Source organism: Pristis pectinata, chromosome 4 (assembly GCF_009764475.1).
Source record: "Pristis pectinata isolate sPriPec2 chromosome 4, sPriPec2.1.pri, whole genome shotgun sequence".
Classification (NCBI taxonomy): domain Eukaryota; kingdom Metazoa; phylum Chordata; class Chondrichthyes; order Rhinopristiformes; family Pristidae; genus Pristis; species Pristis pectinata.
In genome coordinates, this window is record NC_067408.1 from 96,165,329 (window position 1) to 96,189,507 (window position 24,179).

The 24,179-nt window shown below is 38.6% G+C and overlaps 1 protein-coding gene across 1 annotated transcript in view; it reads left to right on the top strand.

The window, feature by feature from the left end:
- The window catches only part of cblb (Cbl proto-oncogene B, E3 ubiquitin protein ligase), a 148,498-nt gene that overhangs the window by 100,024 nt on the left and 24,295 nt on the right, over positions 1 to 24,179 (top strand). Inside the window, exons 8-10 of the mRNA XM_052014292.1 lie at positions 4,468 to 4,665; positions 8,050 to 8,235; positions 12,558 to 12,923. Coding sequence (XP_051870252.1) covers positions 4,468 to 4,665; positions 8,050 to 8,235; positions 12,558 to 12,923 — 750 coding nt within the window. The remainder of the gene's footprint in view (positions 1 to 4,467; positions 4,666 to 8,049; positions 8,236 to 12,557; positions 12,924 to 24,179) is intronic.

The window sequence follows — 24,179 nt, forward strand, 5'->3', positions numbered from 1 at the left end:
CTGTTCTTGCATTTCCTTTATATCTGCTCTGATGATGAGATTTTCCATTTCGAAATGTCTTTCCCTCTAACCATGGCTTTCCCTGCACCATAGTTGACAGAGCCCTGGTACGTATCATCTGTTTCTTGCATTTCTGCTCTCGCCTTCTATCATAGTTGCCCTGGTCTTCACCTTTGATCCCACCAACCCTCTAATTCGACAGATGGGCCTTCACAATTTCCACCATGTTCAATTAAATTTCATCACCAGACACATCTTCATCTTCACCTCCACCTCCACTCTCTTTTCAGCATCACGAAGGGGACATTCCCTTTATGACACCTTGCTGTGCCAATGCATGTCCATCGACCTCTTCTCACAGCACTTTCCCAAGCAACTGCAACAGATGCAACACTTGCTTTTTTACTTCATCCCTTTTCACCAGCCAAGGACCCAACAATCCTTTCATGTGAAGCAGTAATTTACTTGCATTTCTTCCACTCCAATGTATTGCATTCAGCAATTAACAAGTGGTTTCTTCTACGATGGGGAAACCAAAAGTTGATTGAGTGACCACTTCTCAGAACACCTCTGTTTAGTCCAAAGAGGTGATGCTGAACTTCCATTTGCCTGTTACTTTAATTCCCCATGCCAGTCCTCCTCACACTCTGATCTTTTTGTGGCCTCCTGTACTGCTTGAATGACAACCAACATAAGTTTGAGGAATAGAATTTTCCACGGATTATGACCCCTGGAGCTGGACTCCTCCAATCATTGAGACCACTTCCTGCACCTATTCTGTGTAGTCATTTTAGAATCTCATGAGGTCTTCTTTCCTCCCCTTGCCCCCTGCGCGCCCCCCCACCTCAGTGTTCTAAACTCTATTGTATATGCTTAATCAATCTAATCTCTCTCCATAAGTCAGTCCTGCCATGTCAGGAATCTGCCTGGTGAACTTTCACTGCATTCCCCCTTAGTAAAAATGTTCTTCCTCACATAAGGAGGCCAAAATTGCCCTCATTACTCAAGGTATGGTCTGACAAGGCTCTTGGTTGGGGGAGTCCAGTAACAGGGATGATAGTCCATGGATATAGGGTAAGCCATGCAGGTGAGGAGGTATTTCTTCACCAAGGCCCTGTGTAATTGCAACAAGGCATCACTAGTCATGCATTCATAACTTTTACATGTTTCTTTGCTTTTCTCTCTCTAACAGCCCTCATCAATCCATCAATCAGACAGCTCCATAAACAGTGGAATCGCCTGGGCAGATCTGGCCTTTTGTTATTAGAAACTCCCTTTGTCCTTTCTGTCCCTTGCACCACTGTCTATGCAACTTAAAACCAACTTGTTTTCTCACTTTCACAGTTTTGATGAAGGATCTTCAACCTGAAAAGTTAACTCTGCTTCTCATAACACAGATGCTGTCCAACCTGTTGAGTATTTCCATCATTATTTTTATTTCAGATTTCCAGCACCTGCCTTTTTTGATTTTCAGTTACTGTTATTATCTGGTTCAGTGTCTTCAGAAAATAAAGTGAAGAAAGGCCTTTTACGCTTTAATGAATACAAAGAATTTGGAATTAAGGGCCCCAATTTTGGACTTGGAATTGTACTGCTGAAATTGGGGAATTTCAACCTTTAATGTGATAATAGGGTAGCTGTCAAAAGAAAATCTGAAATGGATTTGAAACCAAATGTTATGGGCGTAGAAAATTGGGAACACAAAGTATGGGAAGACAGGAAGTTTGGTTTTCTTTCTTTACAATATTTTTATTAAATCCATGAAAAAAATACAGAGTACGTGCATCAAAAAAGAGAGCAAAAATACTACTGAATATGTTGTGTTAAATCATACTTAAGATTACAATACTCTAAATTAATAATCACATGTAATAGTTTGTTAATAAAGTAAAAAAATTGAAATATTTTATTGTAAAAAAAAATCTACTCCCACTACCAAAAACCGAAGCTGTTTGATGGAAAAAACAAGGAAAAACCCTTAAAAATGTAACAGTGTCAGCCAATATCTGCGTTTTAGTCACCAAATCAGAGATTTTGAAAATAGTTCAAAAAAGGACCCCACAAAGTTTGAAAGTCTAAGTTAGATTCAAAAACTGAACAGCAAATCTTCTCTAGATTCAGGTGTGAAATAACATCCCGTAACCATTGAGCATGCATAGGCGGAGTAACTTCCTTCCATTTAAGCAATACAGCTCTCATGGCTATAAGAGAAATAAAAGCCAGAATGCATAAATCAGAAGCCTTCAAAGTTGTATCTTTTTCTCCAATGATCCCAAATAGTGCAATCAAAGGATTAAGTTTAAAACTTATTTTGAAAAGTACAGAAAAAGTATGAAAGACCTCTGTCCAATATTTTTAAAGACTCTGACATGTCCAGAACATGTGAATTAAAGAAGCCTCTCCGTTATTACATTCGTCACAGTAAGGAGATAGATCAGAATAAAAACGGGATAGTTTATCTTTAGATAAGTGAGCTCTATGGACCACTTTAAATTGAAGGAGAGAATGACGGGCACATAATGACAAAGTATTAACCAACTTGAAAATTTCATTCCAAGTTTCCTCAGAAATTGACATCTGCAAATCTTGTTCCCAAGCATTTTTAATTTTATCTAGTGGCACCTTACTCTGCTTTGAGGATTTGGTTACAATTTAGAAAATATTTTGGTTTATTGAGTTTTTCTTTGTCCAGTCCCATTTTCTTTAATTATTTTTTTAAACCTTCTATGACTGATGTAGTTTTTAAAGAGTGAGACAAATTAGGTATTACTTGTTTTCAAGATCTGTTTGTTGGAGGAAACCTTTCTTCGTTTGAACAATTGTCTACCAAGTATAATATACCAAAAGCTCATTTTTTTTAGGTATTTACAAATTAGAGATTTTCTTCAATCTCAATTACATTCTTTTCCTTTGAGTCCTGATAAAAATTTATTAGATGTAATTTTTAATTTGGAACCCTTTCAGGATGCATGAATATCTAATATTTATGACAGATTACTAGGAAGTTTGGTTTTCTAAATGATTGTTTTTGCTTAAGAGGAAAATAATTCTTTAAAGTAATTGAATCATATTCAAACTGGATTTAAAATAAAATCTACTGGCTGAGGTTTTTCAATTTAAATGTAAAATACTTGATCTTTATAAAATTGTTTTTTGAGAATGATTGTATAAAATCAAATGTTATAATTCCAAATTATAAGTTGTTTTTCTAATGTAATTTTCTTTGGAAGCTTGTTCCAAGGTAGATAAGAATAGAATGATCCTTGTATTACCTATAATTTTTATTGGGAAATCCATGAATAAAGGGAGATTTGTGCCTTTGTTGTGCAGAAGGCAAGAGAGTGGTTTGAGGCATATCTCTGATTTAGCCCTCCATAAGCCTTGTCTCTTATTTCATACCGGCGGCCAATGAATCTAAAGCCCTGAGTGCTCACTGACATTTCTGTAATGGTGTACTTCCCCATGTCCTTAAATGTGCTAATCTCTCGCCACCCCTTTCATCACCCATCTGTCATTGACCCCATTTGAATTGATATGTGAATATCAGGGCCCACGTTTGCATAACTTTTGCTTTGTATTGGTGACCTTTTCATCAATTAAATTTCTTGTCCTTAACCAATGCTAAATGATTTGGAAAGGAGTCCTGCCTTGTCAGATAAAAGTTGGTTGCTCTGGTATAAAGATAACGTGTGTAAAAGTTCCCTTGTTTTAACTCTACAAAGATCAAATTTCTTGAATGTACATTGATGGCATCATTTCTACCTCAGAAATACACAAACGTGTGCACGTGATCAAATTTCAGTATCATTTGCAATTAAGTTGATGTTCTGTAGATTTGTCATTGTTACCTGTCCCATGGTGACATCTTTTTTAATAATTTGTGTAATTAAGCAAAGAACCTTTTAATATTGTTTTTATTCTTGTTGTAACCCACCACTTCATATAATTGTTGTTTTGACCGTTAAATTGAAATTTCAAATTGACAAATTATTCAATATTTCCTTTAATCAAAAAAAAGGCAGAATTCTGCAGATGCTATATATCTGACAAGGAGTAAATGTTGGAAACACCGAGCAAACCAGCCGTCGTCAATGAACAAGGAATAAAGTTGACATTTGCAGCTGATGGCTTCACCAAGATTTATCGATTAGATTAGTTCATGTCCCAGTCCAAGTGTATATTCATAATTGCTGTTTTTGTTACAATATTGTAGGTAATCTGTGCAGTATACTAGGTCAAATATTCAAATTTAATCTCGATCAAAGTTCATCTTGTTCTATATCTTGTCAATAAAACGCATCAGACCATGCATCCTCAAGCAAAAGAAAACTAAATTTACTTGAATAGATTATTGTACTTCATTAAATGTTTCATTAACCCATATTATAGATGAGGTTTTAATTATAAGCAGAGTACATTATTTCACTCTATTACAACAAACAGGCCTTTCATTTCTTTCCTGCATAGGAATCTGATGGTCAGGGATGCCCATTTTGCCGTTGTGAAATCAAAGGTACAGAACCAATTATTGTTGATCCCTTTGATCCAAGAGATGATGGAGCCAAATGTTGCCTAGACAGTTTTAATATGCCAATATTGGACCTGGATGATGATGATGATCGTGATGACTCGCTGATTATGAACAGGCTAGAATCATTTGGAAAGGTAGGTTTGAAACAATACAGTACAGTTAAATCTTGTTAATATGAGTTGTGCTTGTATATTAACATTTTTGACAAGTGATTTAAAATGTGCTGATGATCATACATTAAATGTTGTCATAGATCGGTGGGCAAGAAAGGTTATGTGCAAACAAACAAATATCTAATAGCACACTGCTGCACTTAAAGCACTCTATGTTGATTTATAGTGGTGGTAACTTTTAATAAAATGTTTTTTGAATTTGCTATTTTAACTATTTTAAAATGTTTAAATGTGGTCCAACAGACTCCTTGGTAATTAAATGACTTGTAGCATATGAAATAGCAACAGCAGACATGAATCTTTAGAGCCTCTTCTGCCATTCAGAAAGGTCATGCTTGATTCTGTTTCATCATCACTGTTCTGCACTACGCTTATTATCCCTTAACTCCTTTGATGTCCAGAAAACCTATGAGTTTGACTATGCCTGAAATGTAGCCCTGTGCAACACAGAATTCCAAAAAATCTCAACCTATTGAGCGAGTAAATTTTACCTCATCTTGGTTCTAAGTGGCCCATTTTTTGTTTTGGAAATCGATCCCAAGTTCTATACTTCCCAACCAGAAAGAAGTCCTCGAGCATCCTCACAATTTAATGTGTTTTAATGAAATCACCTCTTATTCTTCTTGGAAGTATTCCCACTCTGTTGCTGAGAAGTGAGTACCAGAATTTAGATCTAGTGATGAAGAAGAAACTTCAATATGGTTTCATGTCAGCATACTGTGCAAATTGGAGGGCAACATGCAGAGACACAAAAAATTCTGCAGATGCTGGAATCTGGAGCAATACACAAAAAGTGCTGGAGGAACTCAGCAGGTCAGGCAGAATCCATGGAGGGAACTAAACATTTGATGTTTCGTGTCAAGACCCTTCATCAGCACTGGAAAGGAAGAGGGCAGAAGCCTGAATAAGAAGGTGGGGGGAGGGGGAGGAGCACATGCAAGCAGGGTTATAGGTGAGTTCAGGTGATAGGTGAGTTCAGGTGAGAGGGGTAAGGTAGGTGGCAGGGGGAGAAGATGTAATAAGCTGAGAGGTGATAGATAGAAGAGGCAAAGGGCTGAAGAAGAAGGAATCCAGTTGGAGAGGGCAGTGGGCCATGGAATAAAGGATGGAGGAGGGGAGGAGAGGAGATGGGCAGGTCATCAAAGTGGGGGAAGGGAGCCACAGGAATAAGGGAAGACAAAGAAGTTGCGGGGGGGGGGGGGGAGTAAAAGAAAAAGAAAGGGTGGGGTTACTGGAAGTTATAATTTGTCCTGACAGCAGCCTCATAAATCAACTTTTCTACACAGTTTGCTTTAGATTCATGACCCTAGTTTCCAACTTCACTAAATCACTCACAAATAATATAAAATTGGATAATATTATGATCATGTTCTCCAGAGATTTTTTGGTTCAAGTTTATTAATTTACTTTCTTATAACATGATAATAAATATGAACTAACTTGTTTCCTAGTATAGGTTCTTCTGGATGTACTGATCCAGTAAGTAATGTGGAATACATTCCATGAACTTATTATTCTCACTGCCACTGCAAGTTTGTTATTCCTAGTCCAGATAAAGGTCCCCTTTATTTTACTTTGTCTGTCAATACAAATGCTATTAATAGCTCAATAAACTATTCCCACTAGTGCTGTCTGCCATATTGTTTTGTTGTTCCATCTAAATTGATTCCACATCTTCGTTTTCTCAGCTGAGAATCGTTCCCTGTATTGTCTTTATTTCAGTAGGAGTATAATTCAAAATATCTGAGGGTCTTGGTGAGACCACACCCAAAGTACTTTTCACAGTTTCTGTCTGCTTAGCTAGGAGAACCTGTGAACATTTAGTCTCCATACCTAAAGAAAGACATAAATGTCCTTGGAAGATATGCAAAGAATACTTACTAGATTGAATCTTGGAAAAGAAGAATTATCATATGGGGAGAAATTGAACAAAATCTCCTTAAGTTCCCTGTTTCTAAGCAGAACAACTGATGATCACATTGGAAAAATATAACATTTGTAATAGACTTGAAGGGGTAAATGCTGAGATGTTTCCCCTAGCTGGGCAGTCCAGAAATATGTGTGGTTCACTCAATGTAATAGGTCACCTATTTAGAACTAAATGAGAAATTCACTCAGGAGTTTGTAAATCATTAGAATTGGCTGTTGTGGATGCTCAGTTTATGTGCCCAATCCAAATGAGACTGTTAAATTTTTAGATATGTGAACAAAAACTATGGTGGAGTTGAGTTCAAAGATACGTTTTGATCTTGCTGAATGATGGATCAGGCTCAAGATGTACTCCTATTTGTTCCTTGGTAATTCTTACCAACTGGAACACCCTACTTGAAAAGCTGGTGGTATCAAATTCCGTAGGAGTATTTAAGAGAATGTACATGAAAAGAAATAATTTGCAGGGTTTTTAGAAAATAATCTGGTGTTTGGGGCCAAAACTGGACAGCCCTTTGGAGACTTTGACATGCTGTTGAATCCTCATGTTAATTTAGATGTATTTTCTGAACAATACATGTGGTAGCATCTATATGTTGACTGTTTGGAAAACCAGAATAAAAATTGTTCATCAGTGTTGTTACGGACTCAGTGAAAGTCCCTTTAAGATAGAGAGTGTGTGTGTATGTGTGTGTGGGGCATGCTTACGTCAATAGAAGATAAAGGACGTAATGACGTTGTTGAAGAGGTCAGAAGAAGAAGAAGAGAGAGAGAGAAGGGAGAGAGACACCAGCCTGCTTGTTTTCTCTATCGATGGATGAGAAACAATAACTGTGTTTACCACTGAAATCCATGTATGGAAAAGTTGGAAGTAATCCGGTGGAGTTCACTTTGTTGCTGACCTGTAGAAGGAAACAGGTATTTGTATGTGGACGACCACGGTTCGGATGCTTTTCGGGGTGAGGAAGTCACTACCGAGTAAACACTGAAGTGTCGTTTGGGTTCCATCGTGGAACATTTGGATTTTGTATGTACTCTCTCTATGTTTTTCTACATCTACATCTTATCTTCAGACAACGGTGGTTGTTGAAGAAGCCCTTGCTCATGTTTCACCTTATGGCTTGCGGAACTGAACTTTAAGAACCATTCAGGAACTGGGAGTTTTGGACTTTGTCACACACACACACGAAGAGTTTAGTTTTGGGGTTAACGTTCGAGGTTTAACATTTTTGAATTCTAACATACTAACATTTTTACTTTTATTTTACGTATTATCATAAGTAGTGATTAATAAAATAGTTTTTAACACTGAATCATGCTCAGTGTGTTTCTTTTGCTGCTGGTTCGTGACAGTGTACTTTGAGGTCTTTAGTTATGGAGTATTTATTGTCTTCTGTTTCTACCTTTTCTTTACAGTGTACGGAAAGACAAATATCTCCTGTGTCCTCACCAAACTCGTCACCTATTGCACAACGCCGAAAAGCTGCTCCAGATCCGCTTCAAATTCAACATCTCAATCTTCCGCCAGTGCCACCTCGGTTAGATCTCATTCAGAAAGGAGTGGTTCGGTCACCTTGTGCTAGTCCCACTGGTTCACCAAAGGTAATTTATTAAAACAAATACTTTTAAATGGAGTACTACTAAAAATCAGTTATACTAGAAAGAGCTCACTGATTTGGTTTACAATGTTACTATTCCCAGAAATCTTTGAATTTAAAGTAAGTTTTGAGAGTTAGCAAATCAGTTTTCAAATTGAGTACTATGTTTTGTTGAATTGTGTCATTCCTAGTTTTAAGGAATCATTTGTGCCAATTTTGTCTCTGTGCCCTCTGCTCTGTAAGGCAGGTTTGTTATAGCAGTCTATAACATGTTAAAATGTGCTAGTTTATTTTAATAAATGCATTGAATTATACATTGGCCTTCTCCTGATGAGCTTATTTTGGGTCAGAGAGGAACTTTGAGGCATTGGGGTAGGGTTTGTAGAGAGGGAACGAAGTCATGAATTTTGCAGCCAAATACTGGAATGTAGGCAGAGTTGGATGTCACAATTATTGGCCCTCTCTTACTTCCTGACATGGTGATGGTGGACTTACCCAGTGACAAAGGAATGGCAATGTATTTTTAATTTACGGTGGTGTACAACTTGGAGAGGAACATGCAGGTGGTGCTGTTCCCAGAGCTCATTGCCCTTGTCATTCTCTTCGGTAGAGGTTGTGGGTTGGGGAGGTATTGTTGTAATAGCCTTGGCGAATAACTGCAAATGTTTTGTGGCTACAATGTACTGATAGTGGAGGGAGCAAATCTTTAGCATGGTGGATTGACTGGCAGTCAAGCAGGCTGTTTTCCTGGATGGTGTTGAGCTTATTGTACTTTGTTGCAGCTTCACGCAATTGGGCAAGTGGAGGATATTCTATCATTCTAACTGCCTTGTGGATGGTGGGGAGTTTTGAGGAGTTGGGCTAAGTCATCTGCCATGGGATACTTGGCCTTAGACTCAAATTTGTAGCCATGGTATTTCTGTGACTATTCAAGTTAAGTTTCTGGTCAATAGTGACTCCTCCCTCGAAGATGGGCAGCATTGTGGCACAGTTGGTAGGGCTGCTGCCTCACACAACCTGAGTCCTCCAGTGACCTGATTTCAATCCTTGCCTTCAGTGCTGTCTGTGTGGTTGCATATTCTCCCTTTGACTGTATAGGTTTCATCCGGGTCCTCTGGATTCCCCCCACATCCCAAAAGCACATGTTAATAAGCCACCATAAGCTGCCCTTAGTGTAGGTGGGTGGTAGAATTGATGAGAATATGGGGAGAATAGGTTATCGGGGAAAATTAGTGGGGCAGTGGGATTGCTCTGTGAACCAGCATGGACTCGGTGATCTGAACTGGCATAAGGGGAAAAAGATAATGCCATTGCCATTAAATGATAGATGGTTTAGAAGAAGTTCAAGATATTCATTGTCTGGCACTTGTGTGTCAAGAATATTACATGCCACTTGTTAGGTCTTGCTGCAGTGTAGTCTCGATCTTATTGCATATGGGCATGGACTGCTTCATTTTCTGAGAAGTTATGAATGAAATTGAACATGCTGTAGTTATCAGCAAACATCCCCAGTTTTGGCCTTATGATGGAAAGCAGGTCATTGACTAACTTTGGGTCAAGGGCACTTTCCTGAAGATCTCTTGCAACAAATTCCTAGTGCTGAGTTAGTTGACCTAGAGTTGCCACAACCCTATTCCTTTGTATGATGTACAACTCGGAGTAATCTACCCTTGATGATCATTGACGCTCCTTGATGCCATGCTCAGTCAAATGCTGTTTTGATATCAAGGGCAGCCATCCCCATCTCTAGAATTTAACTCTGGTCTACATTTAGACCAAAGCCTTGAGGAAGTCTGGATCCACGTGGGTAAAATTAAACTCAAACTGTGCAACAATCCCCAGGACCAGATAGATTTATCCCTGGTTGCTACAGGAGGGAAGAAATTGCTGGGGCTCTGGATGAGATTTTTAAATCTTTGCTGGACACAGTGAGGTGTCAGATGATTGAAGGACAGCAAAGTAGTCCTCCTTTTTCAAAAAAGGCAGCAAGGAAAAACCCAGTAACTATGAGCCTAACGTCAGTAGTAGGGAAGATACTGGAAAAAATTGAGGGAGAGGATTGATGATCCTTTTGAAAGGCAGGGAATAATCCGAGACAGTCAGTATGGCTTTGTCTAGGGCAGATTCTGTTTGACCAATTGGATTTAATTGTTCAAAGAGGTAACAAAGTGTATTGTTAAGGGCAGCGTAGTTGATGTGATTTACATGGATATAAGATATTTATAAGATAAGGTCCCACATAGGAGCATGTTTCAAAAGGACAGGGCCCATGGGATCCAGGCAAGTTGGTAAACTGGATTCAGAATTGGCTTGGCAATAGAAGACAGAGGGTTATGTTCCAAATTTCAAAAATCTTGCTCAGAGCTCAGCTGGAATACAGTGTGTAGTTCTTGTCAGCAAGGTCTAGGAAGGATGTGATAGTGCTGGAGAGGGTGCAGAGGAGATTCACCAGGATGCTGCCTGGACGGAGAAGTTCAGTTATGAGGAGAGACTGGAGAAGCTAGGTCTATTCTCCCTGGAGCAGAGGAGGTTAAGAGGGGACAGGATTGAGGAATATAAAATTGAGGGATATAGATAGGTAGATTGCAGGAAAATATTCCCCATATCAGAGATTGATAAAATTAGAGGGGCAAAGGTTCAGAATAAGAGGGAAAATATTTAGAGGGAATGTGAGGGGGACCTTCTTCACCCAGAGATTGCTAAGTACCTGGAATGCACCACGTGAGGGATTGGTTGAAGCTGTGTCACTGAACAGCATTTTAAAAAATGTTTAGATGAGCATCTGAATTGCTTGGGCATAGAGGGTAATGGACCAAATGCTGGGCGATAGGATTGATATGGACTTCATTAGCAGCTGTGGTGGGATTTGGAAAAAGTTTCTGGATAGTGAGTTGAGGTCTTTGGTTTACTGAAGCAGTAATTCGATCCCCTTGGGATAGGGTAGTAATTGAATTAATGCAGACTTAGTGGTGATAATACTCCCTCCAAGCTTGTCCTCTTGTAGTTTGGTCAGATAGGTGGGAGAAGCTCTTGTGAAAACCCGTTAGATTTTTTAAAATTGTATATAACTGCATCAGCACTGCTAAACTGTTATTGCAATAATTGCCACTCTAGAAGATGGCAAATATTACATCATGCTCTTGACACGAGCTTTGTAGATGGTGCATCTTTGAGGAAACAGGAGATGGGCAATGTAACATCTATTGCTCTACTTTTGTAGGCCTGATATTGGCTTAGTTGGTCTATTTGTATTGTTCCTAAGTTATTTTAATTAATTGAATTCATTGCTGGGGATGCAGCAATGCTGGTATCATTGAGGGTTGGAAAAAAGAAGCAAGCCAATCTTAATTTAGCTAGTCATTATCTCACTTCAATGTGGTGCACTTTTGTCTGATGCTATGAAAGATTAGATTCTGCTGATATGAAAGATTAGATTCTGCTGTAATCTTCATTAAACACTGGAATTATCAGCTAGGAACCAGTTCCTGACACTGTGATAAAGGGAAAGCAATTGTTGATGTAGCTGAAAATGGTTGGGCTGAGAAACCTTTTTCCTGAAGACCCAATCTGAGGCTGCAGTGACTTGTTAAACAGGTGGTGTTGTATCTGGCTGTGAGGAAGTGGAACTGAACATAAGATGGGAATTCAACAAACAGTTGATGTGACTCCATTTGTGCTGTACTGCCTGGAGAGTTGAACTTCCACTCTCTTGTTTTTCTGTGTATGGGATACACATTTGGGATATGGTGTCAGATAGATGCTAATCGTATCACTGTTTTGAAATGTCTTGGTTATGGAAATGAGAAGCTTTGCTGTAGATCGGCAGGGTATCATAATAGCTTTTGCCATATCCTGTATACTCCATATTACATTAAGAAATAATAAAACTAAATAAGCTGGACATCTGTGATGGTGGGGACCTTGAGAGAAGGCCAGATGGAATCATCTACTTATCATTTATGACAATACTTCAACCTCCTCCCCTGTTTTCCTTTCCAGGATTTACCACGGTTGACAATGTGTTCATTACCTTCACTATTCTTGGCTAACTGATTAAAATTATAAAACTGCTGTGACTTCTTAAGTGAAACTTTTGTGTACTAGTCTTTATGTGTAATGTGCTGAATCCCTGAACTTATTCTTAAAAGGGAAGTATTCTGCAAAAGTGTATTGCTTTTACACTTTTTAATTGTGTTTGTCCCCTAATCACCCTAAAACGTAAGGTACAAGTTGGTCATGAATTGCTGTTAAATTAGTTTTGAATTCTTTGATACTTGTTTACCATAAATTCATATTTACATAACATTATTCTTTTTTTTAAATTAGTCTTCTCCATGCATGGTTCGAAAACAGGATAAGCCTCTTCCAGCACCACCACCACCCCTCAGAGAACCCCCTCTTCCTCCTGAGAGACCACCTCCCATCCCACCAGAAAGCAGAGGTGCACGTTCGCTACATCATTCTGATGTTGCTTCTATAAGGGACCAGCACACAATACATGAAGCATGGTGTCCCAGGGATGCACATAGTTCTACCACGTCAGCAGATTGCAGGTCTGGATGTGATCGATCTCCTAAATCTGGTCACACACCACCTATTAATTTGAATACCAGACCGAGCTGGCAATTTACAGATCCAAGTTTTCCACGCAAACCTGGCAGGCGCCAAGATACAGCGTACGATAGTACAAAGGTAAGATATAAAATAGAGTTGCTTTTATCAAGTGATAGATCTGTTTATTTTTCTTGGTTGATTTATAGAAAGCTGAAACTACATATAATATTGGTGCCAATCATACTTCTAAGCAATAAACTACTCTTGCTGCACAAGTTCCAGACAGAAAATTACTAAAATGGATGATGTGATGAAATTAATTTGAATCAATGAAAGATAAATTAATTTTAAATGACGAGCTCAGGAACTATGGAGAAGCATATATTTGGTGTCCAAGTAGAGTTGTCACATAAAGCTGGAGTGCAGCTACAAGAAAAAAATAAAACCACATGTGAAGTGGGAGGGAGGATTATGTACCAAAAAATAGAAGTCCTTTTAGTTATAAATAATATCTAATTATTCCTCATTAGAGGATTGAGTTCACTCTGAGTACTCATGTCAGGAAGCATGAATTAGCTCTAGCAGAAGAGGCCTAGTTCCCCACTCACCAGAGGGATACTTGGGCCAAATACATAAAATTATGTGAACAAGTTGTGTTATATGTGTTTGTTTCAGTATAAAGTTTCAAGAGTAGAACAACTGCAGTGATTCTGGTTGTTAAAGGATTTGGCAGGGAAGCTAGGGAGAAACTGTTTCTTTTGTTGTGGACTCCAGAACAAATGGACATAAAAGTAACATCTGACTAAAGAGGGTGGATGTGAGGAAGCAATTCTTTATTTGGAAGTTCAGTTATCTCCCTCTGAAAGCTAGTGCAGTTATGGTGATAGGAAATCTGAAATTAATCGATTTTAGTCATTCAAGGTTATCAAACATTACATAAACAAGATACAGAACAATCATATTCTAACTGAATGATTTTAAAGGGCTCAAGGAATTAAATGGTCTCTTCCTGTTCCTAGGAGTAGTATGTTGAATTTTTATTACTGTAGTTTTTATAAATATAATTGTAACTGGTGCCAGGTTGGAACAAATTTATGAAGATAATTTGAAACTGTAAATGCACAACACGCACTTCAAAACAAAATGAATACACTTGGATGTTTTCAAAGAGTGTAAATAATTGATTCATTTAATTGATTGAATTAGCAGGTTGGACTACTGTAAATGCTAGTCATGTATTCATAGGAACGTTGTGGGGTAGCATAAGTATCTAAAACATGGACATGTGTAAAAGTCAAAAAATTGAATGTGACATATTTTAGGCATAAATTGTAGTCTCTCAAGGCATAAAAACTTCATCACCAAATTCAATAATATTTAAATTATATTCTAAGAATCAGTCATAGAGTACAGAATCGGACCCTTTGGACCAATATGTCCCTGCCTACCATCAAGTACCTATCTATACTAATCCCATTTACTTGAACTTGATTTATAGCCTTCTATGCATTGGCAATTCAAGTGCTTCTCTAGATATTTAAATGTGAGAGTGCCTGCCTCCACCATCCACTTAGGCAGTGAGCTGCAGATTCCAACTATCCTTTGCGAGGTAAAAGTTCTTATTTAGGTCCCTCTAACCCTTGCACTAAACCTATGCCTGCTTGTTTTTAAATACCTATGCTTTGGAAAAGGTTTCTTACCATCTACTCTGTCTGTGTCCCTCATAAGATGATATATCCTTATTAGTCACATGTACATCGAAACACACAGTGAAATGCATCTTTTTGTGTAGTGTTTTGGGGGCAGCTCACAAGTGTTGCCACACTTCTGGTGCCAACATAACATACCCCCAACTTCCTAACCCGTAAGTCTTTGGAATGTGGGATGAAACCGGAGCACCCAGAGGAAACCCACACAGACACGAAGAGAATGTACAAACTCCTTACAGACAGCAGCCGGAATTGAACCCAGGTTGCTGGTGCTTTAATAGTGTTACGCTAACCGCTACACTATCGTGCCTGCCTAATTTTGTATAATTTTGTATGCTTCTACCAGGTCCTCCCTCAGCCTCTTCCACTCCAAGGAAAATTAACCCAACTTATCCAGTCTCTCTTCATAACTGAAACACTACATCCCAGCGAATCTCTGTACCCTGTCCAGTGCAATCGCGTCCTATAGTGCAGGAAGTAGAATTAACTGGAATAATACTAGATATCTGTATCATCGATAGCCACAGGTGAGGTGTCGGAAGACTGCAGGGTGGGTAATGTTGTGACCTTATTTAAGAAAGGTTGCAAGGAAAAGTCTGGGAACTTCAGATTGATGAGCTTAACATCAGTAGTGGGTAAGATATTGAAGGGGATTCTGAGAGGCAGGATCTACATGCATTTGGAAAGGCAAGGACTGATTAAGGATAGTCGGCATAGCTTTGTGCAAGGGAAATTATGTATCTTGAATTTTTCTGAGATTTTTAAAGAGGTGACCAAGACAATGTTGTCTATGTGGACTTTGGCAAGGCCTTTGACAAGGTACTCTACGGTAGGCTAGTCCAGAAAGTTAGGTCACATGGGATCCAGGGCGAGTTAGCCAATGGGATACAAATTGGCTTGACAGTAGGAGACAGAGAGTTGTGGTGGAAGTTTGTTTTTCATACTAGATGCCTGTGACCAGCAGTGTGCTGCAGTGATCCATGCTGGGTCCACTGTTGTTTGCTATTTATATTAACAACTTGGATGAAGCTGTAGGTGGCATGGTTAGTAATGTTGTGGATTACACTAAATGTGCTGATAAAGTGGACAGTGAAGAAGGTTATCTAAGATTACAATGGGATCTTGATCAACTGGGCCAGTGGGCTGAGGAATGGCAGGTGGAGTTTAATTCAGACAAATGCAAGGTGTTGCATTTTGCTCAGGCAAAGCAGGGCAGGACTTGCACAGTAAATGATATGACCCTGGGGAGGGTTGTAGAACAGAGAGACTTAGGGATGCTGGTACATAATTCCTTGAAAGTAGCGACACAGGCAGGGTGGTGAAGAAGTCGTTTAGCACACTTGCCTTTATTGGTCAGAATATTGAGAACAGGTAGTTGGGATATAATGTTACAGCTCTACATGACATTGGTGAGGCCACATTTGGAGTACTGTGTACAGTTCTGGTCGTCCTGCTATAGGAAGGATATATTAAACTGGAGAGGATGCAAAAGAGATTTACGAGGATATTACCGGGACTGGAGGGCTCGGGTTATAAGGAAAGGCTGGATAGGCAAGAAAGTTTTGCATTGGAGGTTGAGGGGGTGACCTGGTAAAAGTTTATAAAACAAATTCATGAGAGACATAAATAAGGTGAATAACCGAAGTCTTTTCCTCAGGATAGAGGGCACAGGTTTAAAGTGAGGGACGAAAGCTTTAAAATGGACCTGGCGGGCAACTTTTTCAAACAGTGGGTGGTGCATATATGGAATGACCTGCCAAAGGAAGTGGTAGAAGTGGGTATAATAATATTTAAAAGACATTTGGATAGGTACATGCATAGGAAAGGTTTAGAGGGATATGGGCCAAATGCAGGCAAAAGGGTCTAACTCAGTTAGGCAACTTGGTTGGCACAGACAAGTTGGGACGCAGGGCCTGTTTCCATGCTGTATAGCGCTATGAATCTATGACTCTATCCTCAATTTTGAGGGAATGCTGAAAATGTAAGAAGATGACACTTTAGTTAAACCTCAGGACACATACTTGAACATTCTGCATTTTCTACCTCTGCACATGCTCTTGTAAATAATATTAATGCTTTGCTCCAATTACAAAAGACAATATTCTCCTCATGCATTCTACTTGTCATTCATTTTGTGAATTAATTACTACAGGTTATATAGTTAGTGGTGAGATGACAGTACTCGCAACTGAATTTAACTAATGAACAATATGGTCTTGCTCTTTCCATTGTAAGGCCTTGCATATCAAAAGGGTCTGTGAATGGCTGAGGGAACTAGTGGAGTGGTCAAAACCAGACCCACCCACAAAATCGGGGAAAAATGGCAACCAAGTTTCTCTAAGCTTGGCTAAAATTGTCAAAGACTTGAATCTTTGAAAAACACTTCACTCTTTCTGAGGCATTCAAAAACTTGAACAAAAATACCCAAAACTCTTAAACTTTAACTGTCTTATTCATCCAAAGTAATAAACTAAAGGAATATTTTTTAAAAATCTGAGGATGATTGAAGCGGTATTTTTAAGCTAATGACCAACCTAGATGTCTCTTGTAAATTAACAGACTCTTACCCAAGGCTCTTGCAGTTGTTTCTCTCATCAAAAACAGTGCAGGAAAGCACTTGCAAAGTTTTAACCAAGTTCCATAAAGATTCCAGCAATGGAAAGCAGCCAACCTGCATAGTGGCAAAATGCTGCCAATAGCTTCCGGATTTCCTCAATTTTTCTTATTAACTGTATACAGAGTTGTTACAGTTGATCTCAACTTCACCATTATTACTGTACAAAAGATGGACTGATGTAATCTTGCAACTCCTGCTATTAATGTCTTTTGAGTGTATTAGAATAGAAACTTCTGCAGTTATTGTCACCATTTTTAATTAACTTTTCGGATGTAAGCGTCCTCTTGAGCTGCTGCAGTCTTTCTGGAGAACGTACTCCCACAATACTGTTGGAAAGAGTTCTGGGATTTGAACCCAGTGACAATAAAGGAATGATGTATTTTGCAAGTCAAGATGATGTGTGATTTAGAGGGGAAACTGCAGATGGTGGTGTTCCCATGCACCTGATGCCTTTGTCTATCTAGGTTGTAGAAATCATGGGTCGTACAGTTGAAGTAATTGCACTGAATTTTGCAGATAATATACTTTGTAGCCACAATGTGCTGGTGGTGGAGAGAATAAATATTTACACTGAAGAGTGGGGTGCCAGTCAAGCCAGCTATTTTGCCCTTAGATGCAGAGGGATGTGGGTTTCGTAGTGCTTGATTTGCAAAAGGCTAGAATGCAGATACAGTGAGTAATAGGAAGGTTATACTTCAGTTACATGGGGGATTGATGAGAGCATATTTAGAGAATTACATACAAAATCGGTCTCCTTATTTAAGGATGTTGAAAGCAATTCAGAGAAGGTGTACTGGACTGATACCTGCAACGGGTAAGTTATCATGTGAGGAGAGATTGGACAGCCTGGGCTGGTATCTGCTGTAGTTCAGAAGTAATGAGAGGACATGACTTAGATGTGGATGTGGTATTGGTACTGGTTTATTATTGTCACTTGTACCGAGGCACAGTGAAAAACTTGTCTTGTGGGAGGCAAGATCAATAAGTTTGCAGATGACACAAATATTGGCAGGGTTGTTGATAGCATGGAAGGTAGTCTTAGGCTGCAGAGAGATATCAATGTTTTGGTGAAGTGGGCTGAAAATGGCTGATGGTGTTTAATCTCGACAAATGTGAGATGATGCATTTTGGGAGCTCTCATGAGGTTAGGAAATCCACCATGAATGGCAAGGTATTAGGGAGTATTGAGAAACAGAGGGGCATTGGAGTACAAGTCTATAGCTACTTGAAGGGAATCTAGCAAGTAGATAATGTCATTAGCATTCTGGTTACTGGCCATCATTAGTTGAGGCATTGAATGCAGAAGTAGGGAGGTTATGCTCTAACTTCATAACATCTTGCTCAGATGTCCGCTGGAGTACAGCATGCAGTTCTGGTCACCAGGGTCTAGGAAGGATGTGATAGTGCCAAAGAGGGGTCAGAGGAGATTCACCAGGATGTTGTCTGGGATGGAGCAGTTATGAGGAGAGACTGGATAGGTCTTTTCCTGGAATGAAGGAGGTTAATGGGAGGACATGACTGAGATATATAAATTTATGAGTAGTATAGATAGGGTATACTTCAGGAAGCCTTTCCCCATATCAGAGGCAAATAAAACATAGGTTTTGAGTAAGGGGGGAAGAGATTTAGAGGGAATGTGAGGGAGACCACCTATACCCAGAGAGTGGCAAGTAGCTGGAATGCACTGCCCGAAAGAGTGGTTGAAGCTGGGTTGCTGACAGCACTTAAAAGAAGTGTTTTTACACGAGCACTTGAATCACATAGGCATATAGGGCTGTGAACCCAGTGCTGCATGATGGGATTAATATGGAGGGGTGCCCACTGGCCAGTGTGGATGAGTTGGGCTGAATGGCCTGTTTCCATGTTGTATTATTATATGAAATTGTACATAAAACTCAGTTATTAACAGAACTGTGTAAGGGTCTCACAGCAGATTCATCTGGGGCTGCGATTTTCTTGTATGCCTAGCATTCAAGGTGGTATGATTCCCTTCATCCAGAGTATGGTTAAGCATATTAGCTGCGCATAACAGTGTAAATGTTATGTGAGTTGCCAACTTACCATGTGTAGTGCTCTTAAAGTACCATTTCTCAACTGGAAGTCCTACCTGAAGCAGCGAGGTAGCAATGGAAGAACTAATTTTAAGAGTGGCGGCATCATCACTGGAGTTGGCATTCCATTTCTCCAACACTCAGCTGGACATCGTGGTGGCACAGATGGACACCTGGAGAGAATTTTGGAGTGGTCATGGCCATCTCTTAAATGACTCCCTCAACCTACCTGTCACCAAAAATAAGTACGAGGCTTTATTCACAAAATGCTAAGTGATTTGGACCATTGGTATATTATAACTGAATTGACAGTTATATTTTTAAATTTATTTTGCACTTTAATAATTTGGTGCACAAGAAGCATGTCACATGACTAAATTTCTAGACCATAATGTCATTACAGGTTGGTTGGAGCTCTGCTTTCAGATAAATTTGATGGAATTATTTTAGGTTTCTTTTGCTTTGCTTTCTGTTCTTTTCATATTCTTAAATCAGTCAACCAAAACAAATATTCTGATTTTAGCTACAGGCCTCCAATGTGTGGAATTCTGAGGGAATAAATCAAATACAGGATAACAAAAAAAGTCTTTAAATTGCAGCTGTCTTTTGCCATTTTGACAATTTAATGTTAGTTTTTTTTGTGTATTTCTTTCACTTTGCTTCTCTGGTTCTACAAATTGAGTTCTTGCAATGCAAGCATTTGTTTTGACTGGCAGCTTAACTGCTACAGTGAAGAATTGTGTATGTGTTCATGTATGCATCCATTAATGAAAATGCATGCTAAAAGACTATATTACTGACTATTATGCAGCTAGCAGTGAGCTTTTTTTTGTCTTCAGGTTTTGCGTCATGAAATGTATTTTAGACAAAGCATGTTTGATCAAATGCTAGCTGCTTGCACAATTGTTGCAATTACAAAACAAGCGGCAATAGAATAACTTTTTAATGTACCCATGAGCAATCATCACACCAGTGTTTTGTATAGGAAGTTTCATAACCATGATCTGCTTCTTGCCTCTTAAATATGTAGTGAGCAATTTATTATATTGCCCACAAAAGACAATTTTTGTTCCTTATGTTCTAGCACAAAAGCAGAAGTCAGGCACCCTATACCCAAATGATGCTCAAAATAAATTATTGAATGCATTTCTTTATAGCATCTTCAAAATCATCCAGTAAACAGTCAAAATTAATTAATCCTCCTTTTCCTTATCACCTTTTGCTCTGAGATGATATAACCTAAGGATCAAACTTCACAGTTTTGTATTGTTGTACACCATGGGGGCTGGGGTGAATGATGGTTGGAGGGTGTGAAAGGGAGGAATCAAACTAAAGCAATGGTTTGAGCTGCACTTTGGAGGAGAAACACCTGAGGTAAATGGATTTTTACCAAATTTTAAAACCTGAAGTTTTCTGTTAAAATTTCTCAGCCTATTGCTAGTGGTGGGACTGGCTGCCTCCTTAGCATTGCTCCTTACTTGGCTCTGCATAAAGTCAAAGTCGAGTTTATTGTCATATGCACAAGTACATGTGTGCATGGGTGCAACGAAAAACTTATTTGCAGCAGCGTCACAGGCACATGGCATCATATAATTAGCATTCACAAGAAAAAGATAAACACAATTTTTACAAGAAAGAACACAATTAGAACAAAATAAAACAAAGTCCATTTTAGTTCAAAGTGATCAAAGTGGTTATAGTGTTGCTAAACTATAGTGATTAGGGTTTTGCTGGTTGGTTCAAGGACCTAATGGTTGAAGGGAAGTAGCTGTTCTTGAAGCTCCTAAGGGTTTAGATGAGATTTTTGAAAAACTTGTTCTTGGTGGCAACAAGTAGTCCCTTCAAATACCACTTTTAGGGCTGCATGTAGACAGGTCTATTTAGAATGCATCACCTTCATTCCTGATGTCTATACTGGACATAGCTAGTGTGTCGGGCCATTGACCTCTGTGTTTGGAATAATATATTATTTAATTCCTGTAATGAATTCCTAAGCCCAAAAAATGCAGTTTGATATTTGATTTGCTGTGGGTGGAGATGTACATACTGACTCATCTTGTTTTTTTTATACTTATTTTACTTAGTACTTTAGTGAATTATCTTGCGAATCTACTATATTTAGGCTCTTTAATTATCATTTCCTGCTCTTAGTGTCTTTAGTTTTAGCTGTATTTCTGATGCCCGATACAAACCAAAATTAGACATATTTTGGGTGATTTTTATTTCTGCTCCTTTGGTAAAGAATATTCTAAAATGTGATCTTACATAGTTTCTGCTGTAAGTGTGAATGCTACTAGAAAAGGAAGAAAAATCTGCAGATGGTTCCTTACTCTTCTCTGTTAAATCCTTCTGGAGATCAGAACATGTAGATATCAGATTTCAACAGAACTAATCTCTGTTGCAGTGCTTCCTGGCTTAAGAGGCCAACTGGTCCTGCCTTTACAGACTTGGAAACAGCAGTCAATATTTTGGATTGGTCTTTGTGGTAGAAAACACTTAAAAGCATCCCAGTAATAATACATAGTCAAGAGGCTATAGGGATGAAGTACATTAAAACTGTCTCAATCACAGGAAAGAATGTATAAAGCAAACTAATGGGGCCAAAGGCTGGCAAGTTCCCTGTATCTGATGGTCTGCAAGCTGCAGTCCGAAAGGAAGTGGCTGCAAAGATATCTTTGCATTGGTTGTGATTGATGAAAATTTCCTCGATTATGGAGAAGACTGAGGATTGGAAAACTGCAAATGTAACACCACTATTCAAGAAAGGTGGTGGGAGTAGGAGAGTGATAGAAAATGGAAAACTATAGGCTCATTAATCCAACATATGACATTCAGAAAATGATAGAATCCATTATTAAGGATTCAATAGCAGGAAGTTTAGAAAATTGAACTGAATCAACATGGTTTAAATGGAAATTTTTAAATTAAAATTGACAAATGTGCTAGCATTCTTTGAGGACTGAACAAACAGGGCTAATAAAGGGGAAACAGTAGATGTAGTGTATTTGCATTTCCAGCAGGCATTTGATAATGTGCCACATAAAACATTATGGCACAAGATTAGTTAGCCTCTCCCTTATCCACGTCAGTATATTGACATGGATAAGGGAGCAGCTAATTAACGGGGAAAAAAGGTTAGGATAAATGGGATATTTTCAGATTGGCAATCAGTAACTAGTGGAATGGCATAAAGATCAATGCCAGGGCCTCAACTATTTATAGACGGGAGAAGGGAGAGAGTGTTCTGTAGTGAGGTGGGTGGATCAGTATGTTAGGAGGACACAGTGTCTTCAGAGTGTTCGGTTAAGTGAGTCAGCAAGGAGTTGGCAGATGGAGTGTAATGTGGGAAAATATCAGGTTATCCATTTTGGAAGAAAGAATGAAGGAGCAAATTATTAAGTCAAGTGAGAATACAAAATATTGCAGTACAAAAGGATCTGGAGTTCAAGTAGTTGAAACTTAAAAAGTTAGATGCAAGTAATTAGCAAGGCTAATGAAATTTTGACCTTTATTGCAAGGGATATGGACTATAAAAGTAGGAAGGTTTGGTGCAACTTTACAGGGTGCTGGTGAAGCCCCACCTGCTGTGCTGTTTAGTTTTGGCCTCCATATTCAGGGAATGATAAGATATGCAGTAAACTCCAATAATCCAGCAAACTTGGCACTTGGTGCTGGACAAAAGCTGAGATAAGTTAGATACTAAAGAAATATAGAAACAGATAAAAGAACTACAGAAAAAATATGCAAATGGACAAGAGTACATCGATAATTTATATGACGTTTGGAGCAGCTAGCTTACTAGAGAATGCATATCTGTCTGAAGAATTAAGAACAGAGATTTTCCAGTATGTTATTCCTATCAATACCTCCACATGTTTTAATTCTCACTTTTTTTTAGATATTACACTATTATAAGTAGTCCAGTGGACTCAGTTTCAAGGGTGTGCAGTAAACAGGCTCCTGATGAGCTTGAAGGGAATGTGGGAAGCATTATCTGGTGAGCCAGATGCTAAATCATCAGGATCGCTGATAGTCAGATAGCAGATTATAAAAAATAAATCTTATTGTACTTCGATTGGAGGCAGTGTAGAGAAAGTCACCAGGTTAAAATTCAACAGATGAAGGGGTTGCTCTTTCAAGAAATGTTGAGTAGATTGGGCCTATACTCATTGGAGTTACAATGAGAAGTAATCTTACTGAAACAGGAGAATTCCTGAGGGGTTTGATGAGATGTTATGCTGAGAGAATGCTTCCTATAGTGGAGTTATCGAGAACTAGGAGGCATAATTTCAGAAGATGAGGTTATCTATTTAAAACAGAGATGTGAAGCAATTTCTTAGTGTTGTGAATCTTTATAATTATGTACCCCAAAGTGCTTGGGAGGCAGACTGATTCAAGATGGAGATCGATGGACATTTGAACTACAAATTAGTTGAAGACTAAGGGGAGAGAACAGATAAGTGGTGCTGAAGCCAAGGCTGGATCATTCATGATCTTTCTTGAATAGTGGAGTAAGCTTGAGGGACTGGTTAGCCAACTCTTTTTCCTATTTTACATATTCTGAATAGAAGCAAACATCAACTTAGTTCAGCTGATATCATTCTTAGTTGCAGTATTACTGCAGTAATACTGAGGAAATGTTGGAATTACCACCTTTCAGATCACACATTATATGAAATCCCTGTCTACATGTGTAGCTGGATGAAGAATAGCCAATAGAATTATTCAGAGGTAAGCCAAGAATTCTCAACGTGTCTTTATCAATATTCCATCCTCAATTGAGACTGTGGAATTTTGCTAGGCAAAATTTGCCTGCTACCTTTGGATAATCATGATTTTTTTAAAATAAACAATTTGTTATAAAATTACTTTAGTTAGACCTGTGACTTTAATGAAGGATGACCAATATGAATTTTGTTGTTGAACTGGCTGTTCAATGAAACAATTTCATGGAGCAATAGTTAACAAAATCAAACTCAAGCCATGTGGAATTATCTCCTCATGTTTTCACACCCCT